Source organism: Panthera tigris, chromosome A3 (assembly GCF_018350195.1).
Source record: "Panthera tigris isolate Pti1 chromosome A3, P.tigris_Pti1_mat1.1, whole genome shotgun sequence".
NCBI lineage: Eukaryota > Metazoa > Chordata > Mammalia > Carnivora > Felidae > Panthera > Panthera tigris.
In genome coordinates, this window is record NC_056662.1 from 131,982,794 (window position 1) to 131,991,325 (window position 8,532).

General features: G+C 50.2%; 1 protein-coding gene across 1 annotated transcript; it reads right to left on the minus strand.

Moving 5' to 3' along the window:
• Window positions 1-697: 697 nt before the first annotated feature.
• Window positions 698-8,017, minus strand: RRM2 (ribonucleotide reductase regulatory subunit M2). The gene is made up of 10 exons (XM_042982513.1): window positions 7,744-8,017; window positions 7,588-7,662; window positions 7,070-7,213; window positions 6,652-6,768; window positions 5,947-6,080; window positions 4,229-4,323; window positions 3,967-4,100; window positions 2,892-2,996; window positions 2,687-2,800; window positions 698-2,608 (listed from the first exon to the last, which is right to left on the minus strand). The coding sequence occupies exons 1-10, from the start codon at window positions 7,852-7,854 to the stop codon at window positions 2,456-2,458; spliced, it is 1,182 nt and encodes a 393-aa protein (XP_042838447.1). The 5' UTR covers window positions 7,855-8,017; the 3' UTR covers window positions 698-2,455.
• Between the last annotated feature and the right edge of the window lie 515 nt (window positions 8,018-8,532).

Below are 8,532 nucleotides of genomic sequence, written 5' to 3' on the forward strand. Positions count from 1 at the left end.
ATCGGCTTCTTGCTTGAGAATAAAGGTAAGCTGCGCAGGGCGGGCCAGACCCCCTGCCCACCTCTACCTGCTGGGTTAAAGTGGCAGACAAGACACAGGTCACGATTTCAAAGACGCTTTAAGAAGGCAGGCCCGGCAAGGCCATTTATGGACAGAGGGACCAACCCAAGACTACAAAGAAGTCCATGCAGGTCAAGTTGATGAGACGAGGAAGCACAAAGCTGTGGAGATCGTTAGCCCCTTCTGGTCCCACCGCCTGTTGTTTAGCAGATGGGAAAACTGAGGCCGAGAAGTGGTTCGCTTAGGGTTGCTGGGAAATTAAACCCAGTCGGTCCGGGCTTACAAACTCCGCGTGCAGCGTAGTTGATGCTTTTGACCATCACCTTTCAGGCAGACCCGTTTCTTAGAGACCTTGTGCCAGAACAGGCATTAGGAAAGTCCCCGCCCCAAAATGGGATGGAAAGCAAATGAACTCCCGAGCCTTCATGAAAGGCTTTTTTCTTCCTAAACTGAAATGCAAATCTTATCAAGGAACAGATGCGAGAACAGTGCAGCACACCTGTGCAGCATTCAGTTTTGAGACTTCTAAGTGCTTTAGGCTAACACCAGTTTCCCTTTAAACAGATCAGGAAACTGAATCTGAGCTGGCAGAAATTCTTACACTGCACGCCAAAGGAGGCAGAATCCCAAGACCCGCTTCCGGCTTCGAGCTGCATGCACCTGACACGCGGGGCAGAATGTTTATTCACCTCTGTGTTGCACAAGTGTAAAAACCACACAATCTGGACCGACTTTAGGTAACAATAATTTAAAAGACAGGAAGCCCCTCTTACAGAAGTGCTTAAATCAACTATTTGACAATTTATACAACAAATGAAGAAAACAGACAAGGGAACAGGGCCAGGGATCAGCCAACACAATACAACGGTAACAAACGTGGCCGAAGGATTGGTGCGTATCCTCCTTCACGTTCCATGTAGCATCTTGGCCGGTTTTCTCCTTTTTTGGGGGGGGCTTGGGGGACAGGGGTAACAAAGGCAGGTTGCCTCAAACTAGCCTTATTAGGTATATTATTCTGTACTTCATTCTAAAATTAATATGTGAATAGAACATGTATTTATAGCTCACGCAACTCTAATTTTCTCCTGAAGGTCAGGAATCCGACAAGGCAATGCTCAGATTTAGGCAGGCACTGAAGTGAAGTAAGTGCACTGAACAATATCCACTTCGATCATGAACCGCGGTGCCGGGCAATTATTTCAAAACATGAACCACAGATACATCGGGCATATACAGCAAAATGACATTTCCTAATTTAAAAAGCATGTAGCAAATATGAAAGGATGAAGTCAACGGTACCTACTTACACATGAAAGCAAATCAGAATAAATGCCCCAACTTTTCAGGGAGCCAATTTCAGTCCTGGTTTTGGCCACTTAACTGGAGTAAGACCTCAAGTGGGTCATTTTGTTCAAGGATCGTTTGAAGACTCAACGTACGGTGCTACCTCCGATCCTAGAGCAAAGGACCTAAGGGTCTTTCACAAGAACTCAAAGTTGGGGGAAATACGGTTTGAGAAATAGACAGAAACTGCTCCTCCTGCACCCCCATGTGACCAGCAGCCCACTCACATCACATTCTAATCCTTGATGATTTAAGTTGGAAGCTCCTGTCCCCTCTGATCCCACCATACTCGACCTGACCTGTATTTATATAAAACGCAACCTGCCTTCTTTGGGACACCAACTGGCTAACACCCAGCGGTATGTGCAGGACTGACTTTAAAGCTGATCACAAAGCACCTCAAGTCGTTAAAGGAAATAAAGAGTAGAAATAACATGCTCGACTTGCACAGGTTTGGCAGACGTGGGTCACCTAGTAAAAAAATCCCGAACTGGCTCCCATTAGTGGTCAACAGAATGCTCTGCGTTTGGTCTAGAAACCAAGTTAGGTCAAATCAGGCCTTTACCTCAACAGTACAAAATAGGTTTGTGTGTAAAGTGCCAATTTTATATACAAAGCAGTAAGTAAACTTTAAAATCTGCTTTGAAGCACCAAGGCTGACCCCCTCCCAAGGGCCTTGTAGCAACTGTTTAATCCTGCCGGGTCAGACTCAGAGAGTCCCCACACCTTGAGCCATGATTGCTAAGAGCCATGAAGTCACGGACAGCCAGGGTGCTTGCAAAAGCCCAACACGGCCAAGCTCTTTCCTAAGAACCCAAGTAGCTTTTTTCCATGCTTCTTTCTAGGGGAGACAACTAGCATCACTAATCAACAGGCTTGCGTACGAGGTAGCTACACAGTTTTAACAATACTATTCATGAACACTATTGGTGATTCATAGTGTAGCTAGTTGATTCACTTCAAGTAGCTGATTTTTTTTTTTTTTTTTTTTTTTTGATGAGAAGGGTTGGAGGGGGAGGAATCAGCAACATAAGAGCACATCTTCGTTCACTTAGAAGTCAGCATCCAAGGTAAAAGAATTCTCTGTTGGACTTGACATCACTCCCATCCTCTGATACTCGCCTACTCTCTTCTCAAAGAAGTTAGTCTTCCCTTCCAGTGAAATATTCTCCATAAAGTCAAATGGATTTTCTACTCTGAAAACCTGAAAAGGTCCACAGCAAAATTTGAATACGGAACACCAGTTTCCGGGAGAACCAGAAGGCTATAAACAATACTGTACCTTGCCAAAACCTAGCTCCAGCATAAGTCTGTCTGCCACGAATTCAATATACTGCTTCATTAAAGTGCAATTCATCCCAATTAGTTTCACTGGCAAGGCCTCCGTGAGGAATTCCTAGGGACCAAAACAGAGCTTCTCAGTAAGATAGTAGCACAAATAAAGACATCTTCTAGCAAGCACGAAGAGACCCTGATGCAAAACCCACCTGTTCTATCCTAACGGCATTGATAATAATTTCCTTCACTCTCTGCTCTGAAGGCTTGTGGACCAGGTGTTTGAACATCAGGCAGGCAAAGTCACAGTGTAGACCCTAGGAAAAAAAGGTTTAGTATCACTGTAACGCCAGACCTTTATCATTAACATGCAACAGGAAATGGCTTTACCCTTTTCTGCATTCCCCTCGTACATCTTCCCATACTACAAGCACTTTAACTGTCAAAAAAAGGGAAGAAGAATCCAACGGCCATCTGCTCTGCCCATGCCAAGGCGGGCCCGTCTGTACGCAAGGCCCTCCATGCTGCTACCCAGGTAGCAAGAGCAGGCCAGGTCCCGGCCCTGCTGCTCCGTGAGGTAGCCAAGGATGGCACAGGACTTCTGCTCCAAGCGTTCTTTCTACAGCATTCTTTCTACAGCCAGGAGCTCTAATTTTGCCACAGTTCCTGGCAGGAAAGGCAAAACTCAGTGGCCAGGCTAGTTTTGAGATTTACGACCTAATGCTCAGGAAACCAGTGGTGCAGTTTCCAGTGAATCGAGTCTGTGAGTCCTAAGGCCAAGTAATCCCTATCTTCCCCTACAGGAAGGCAGAGCATCTTACAAGGCATGATCAGCTGTCTGATCTGCTCATTGGGCTCCAAGTATGGCAGGGTTCGTGGCCCGTGCCTTTCAGACTGGACTTAAATCAGAACATCTGGACATACTCCACCTTCCTCTCCAGTTTAATCCAATGGCACTCAAAGACATACACTGGACCAGAATGGATTCTCACTTCATCAGGATGCTCAGCCCACTGCGAAATACACTAGGGTCACAGATAGGCTACCGGGCCAAAATAATACAACATCCCCTCACCTACAGTGCAGCGGACATATAAATGTATTGAGAATACAAATACCTTCCAGTAAAATGAAAGTAGTGTTCATTCTCTGCCAAATACAGGTATCACTGAACTCACATGTTAAATGTAGATATAAGGCAATCTGTTGTCTTGAGTTCCCTGAAGGGAACCCAAGAGTTGTAGATATTTGGGGTGCAGATTAGCCTGTTGTGTGTATTAGACTCACCTCATCTCTGCTAATAAGTTCATTGGAAAACGTGAGGCCAGGCATCAGGCCGCGTTTCTTGAGCCAGAATATCGACGCGAAAGAACCAGAAAAGAAGATTCCTTCCACTGCAGCAAAGGCCACAACCCGCTCTCCTGCGGAAGAGTTAACATCGACATAGTTCTAGTGGGCAACCGAGCACGTGCACAGGAAGGGCTCACAAGCCAGTGACCGTCACCAGAGGATGAAGCTCAGGTGTAAGTGGGGCCAAAGGGGTCCTCACCGTAGGTAGACTCTTTGTCGCCAATCCAACGCAAGGCCCAATCCGCCTTCTTCTTTACACAAGGCATCGTCTCGATGGCGTTGAAGAGAAATTCCCTAGTAGGCACCCAGAGCGTCAGCAATTATAGCAAAGATCTCCTATCACAAACATCTAGGGAACAACACTGGGAACGAAGGCCAAATCAAGACTCAACCTGAAAATGTTTTCTCATTACTGTTTTTGCTTTTCCCCCAGTGTTTTTTAAAATCTCGGCATTCATCTGGTTCCTGTTAATACAGACCTAAGTATTCTTTAATTCACAGGGAGCCCCGAGATCTACGCACATCGAAAGCCTTAGTCCATTACACCAAGAGCACTTATCAGCTTAATTATATCAAGTCCAGGTCATGACAAGGTTCATAGGCCCTATCTTTAAACGTGAAAAGCCATAAAATCTTAACTGCTAAGCCTACTTAAGCTATGCTGACCATTATCTTCCTCGACACCCCGTCCACCACCAGACTATAACATCAGGCCAATTATATGGGCCCCAAGTGCCATATGGATATAATAAAACAATTAAAGCCAATAAACTAAACAACCTGAGATTGCTTCCTACTAGAATTCTATGCCTCACTGATGAGCCCAGGTCAGGAAAGAAAATCGACTGGCCCCACACTTACTTGGGTCTTTATTAGCCTCTTCCGCCTCCAGTGTATCCCTGTGCTCAGCTTGGGAGCCTGCAAATTCCCCAGCCCATTCCTTATCAGGTGACCTTGTTTTCTGAAGCCAAGGTCATCAGACGGTGGGGCTCCCTTCACTCTCTCTCCATGTCCACATGCTCTGTTGGAGACCTGGGTCTGCCTCTCCCTGGCTTTTGAAGCTTAACCATCAGACTTTCCTGATCCTGCCCCTTCTGGTTATTCATCCCAGTTATGCCTACCTTTGTCTTTTCTCATTTATTTATGTTTTTAAAAGGCACGAGTGGGGGAGGGGCAGAGAGAGGATCCGAAGCGGGCTCTTCGCTGACAGGCCGACAGCAGCAAGCCCCGCGTGGGGCTCGAACTCACTAACCTCGAGATAGTGACCTGAGCTGGAAGTCAGACACCCAACCGCCTGAGCCACCCAGGAGCCCCTATCTTTTCTCATTTCTGTCCACAATGTTTTTACCCCCAAAGCGTTTCCCCAATCCTGCTAGCCCTACCAAGTCGTCACTCACCTTCCCTCTTCACACTCTCCCCGGTAATCTACAAGAGTCTGCTTTTCAGCTTTAAGACTTCTGCTCCACACGAGGCTCCCCTCCTGAGCTCTTAGTACCCAGAGCACTCAGGCAGCCATTGCTAACTTTCTCCTCCTCTCCAATCTTCAAAACGTAAGGTGGGCCTTAAGCTCCCCCTTTGGGATCCCATAACAAACCATCGCTCTGGTCAAACAGTTCTGTGCCGAAACTCACCTAATGGTGAACTGCCTGCACATCATTATGTAACTCGTCTCCCTTCTATTTCGAGGTCTTAGAATGACCAACAAGAAAACGGAGTAACCGCCTAACTTTGTTTGTAAGTGACTGGCTCCTAACGTCAATTTAGGCCTCTTCCTCAGAGCAGACGTGACCACGCGAGGTAGGGATTTGCCTGCTTAGCCATTAGTGTCATTGTCTATCCCTACGTAAGCTCAAAAACTTGCAACAGGGTAACAATAAGTGAGTCCTAAACACGTTGGCATTCCACCCAAATACTCACCTCTCTCTGGGATCTTTAATGTAAGTGTCAATGAGGAGACTATACATCTCAGAATGGATGTTTTCCATGGCAATTTGGAAGCCGTAGAAACAGCGGGCTTCAGTAATCTGAACTTCTTGGCTAAACCGCTCCACCTAGTGGTAAAACATCACAGTGCAGCTTGAGGAGAAGCCACTCAGCCCCAGGACCCCAGATCCATCACACTCCCTTTGTACCATTACAAGGTTTGTTTCTACTTGAATACTTCTTCACTGTGCTGTGGTACCGCTGGACATTTCATGCCACACGCTCATTGTACAAATCAGGAAAAGAGATAACGCCTGTGTTACAGGGTTTCTGCGAACGCTCATCAGTTCATTCTTTCCTAACTCATTGCAGGAAGGCCCCACTCACAGCAAGACATACATGGAATCAAGTTATGGGAAGAGCAAAGCCACAAAAAGAAAAGCAATGCCACAGCCACGAGGAGTAAACCCATGGCTAGCACTTAACATGGTCTTTGAGCTTCTCTAGAACCAGGGGGCAGAGAGATACCCATGAGGAAGAAAACAACTGCAGAGCATATTATAAAACAGCAAATTCCATGTAATAGAACTATGACCTTACAAACACATATATCAGGGCGGGACAATGTTAAAGGTGAGGGAAGAGGACATTCTCTCAAGTCTTGAAGTGAATGAAAGCAGACGTTGTTTGGAAACTCACCAAGTTCTCATTTACTATGCCATCACTCGCTGCAAAGAAAGCCAGAACATGCGATATAAAATATCTCTCCTCTGCCTTCAGGGACTCCCAGTGCTGAATGTCCTTGGAAAGATCCACCTGAAGTTGAGAAGTTTCACAAGGGGTTTACACACACGGGGCCTCACCTATATACTTGGTTCTTAAACCTTTTAAGTCTACGAACACGGCTTGATCGGTAACATCCCTCCCATCCAGAACTCCCTTTGCCAGTGAGAACAGCTCACATCCTCCGTGGGCAGCCATCCCCAAGAGGAACCAGAGGAAGAGTCAAGTATATCTCCAGCCAAGGCATAACCGCTAGGGCAGGGGTCCGCCTCAAGAGTTGGGGGGCAACGCGTAAACTTCCTTTTTAAGTCTCCCGGTTCCTGATCCTCGTTACCTCTTCGGCTGTCCAGAAGGAAGCCTCCGCTTTCTTATACATCTGCCAAATATCATGGTACTCGATAGGAAAGATGACAAAGCGACGAGGGTTTTCTCGGAGCAGTGGCTCATCCTCCACGCTGGGGACAAGCACCTTAGTTTTCTGCCGGGCGAGGGGGTAATGGAAATACGAATTGTAGGGCGTCCCACATGAAATTGCCATTTCTTCAGGCCAAGTGCGCCCAGTGGTCGGCAAGTTCATGTGGTTCAGTGTGTAAATGTCAGCTGTCACACGTGTATCTTCCATAGAACACAACCGGGAGGTACCAGAGGGACAGGAGGAAATCTACGGAAGTGTGTGGCAGGCCAGGGAGGGAATGCTTTGGCGGGAAAGGAGCGCGGGCCGGGGAGGGGCTAGGGTTTGAAACGGCAGAGGAAACAATGAGGCTTTGGCGCCAAGAGCCGGCTGGCGTCCCCTGCCGGCAGCGCCCCGCCCCCACAGGCCCCTTCCCAGCCGGCGGCCAGACCCCCACTCACCGGCTCGGCGGGCTCCTGGAAGATCCTCCGGGCGGTCTTGCTGGCCAGCACGCGGCTCCCGCTGAGGGCCGGGGGCTGCGGGGAGACGCGCGGTGAGGGGGCATGCCCACGTCCCAGGAGACCCCCGCCGCCCCGGCCCGGCCCGCGCGTCCTCACCGTGTTCTCCTTGTCCGCCAGGCTGAGCCCCTTCAAGGGCGAGAGCTGAAGCTGCTGCTGCGGCTGCTGCGGGTCCACGATGGTGGCGAGCGGGACGCGGACGGAGAGCATGGTGGTGGCGGCGGCGGCAGGGAGCGGACGAGGCGGGCGAGGCGGCGCGCGGGTCCTGGGAGCCCCCGCACCGCCGCGCGGGCTTTTAAAAGCCCCCCGGCGGGGCTGCGCGCTCAGTGGGCGTGGCCAGACGCCGCCTTCCCATTGGATGCACCCGGCCCCACGTCAGCCGTTCGAGAGCCGCGCGGGAGCTGCAGCGCCGAGCCGCCCGGGACCCCCCGGGACCCCCGGGACCCCCGTCCCCGGGCCCACCCCGGGTCCCCTGGACCCGTGGACCGGGCTAGGGGCGCCGCCGCCCGGCTCCCTGCGGGCCCCACCGGACACAGGCTGCAGCCCCCGCGCGCCCCGGTGGCTGTGGCGCGCGCGGGACTCACTCCTCCGGGAGCGGCTCGGATTGAATGCAGCAACGCGATTGGAGGCCGCCCGGAGCGGGAGAGGATTCCCCCACCCCTGAACCGTTTTCGCGGGTCCGGGCGAGTGGTTTTGCAAATGAGGTTGGTGCAAATGTCTGAAAACGCCCCTGGCTGCAAGAGAAGCTCGTGGTTGCGCCCGTTTAGATACGTGTACCTGGGTGGGGGGCTAGGGGTCCTCGAGTCCCGGTAAATTTGGGAGGGGGGGGGTCGGCGACAAGCGTGCTGCCTAGCGATTAGGGCCGCTGGCGACGGGGTCCCGAGGTGC

Bases quoted from the DNA above. Each gene is read 5' to 3' on its own strand.
- RRM2 (XM_042982513.1), bottom strand. From the start codon at position 7,854: ATGCTCTCCGTCCGCGTCCCGCTCGCCACCATCGTGGACCCGCAGCAG. The intron at 7,214-7,587 runs GTGAGTGGGGGT...CTCGCCCGGCAG, and splicing joins TCCAGGAGCCCGCCGAGCCG to AAAACTAAGGTGCTTGTCCC. The intron at 2,609-2,686 runs GTACAGTATTGT...GGACCTTTTCAG, and splicing joins TGGAGCTAGGTTTTGGCAAG to GTTTTCAGAGTAGAAAATCC.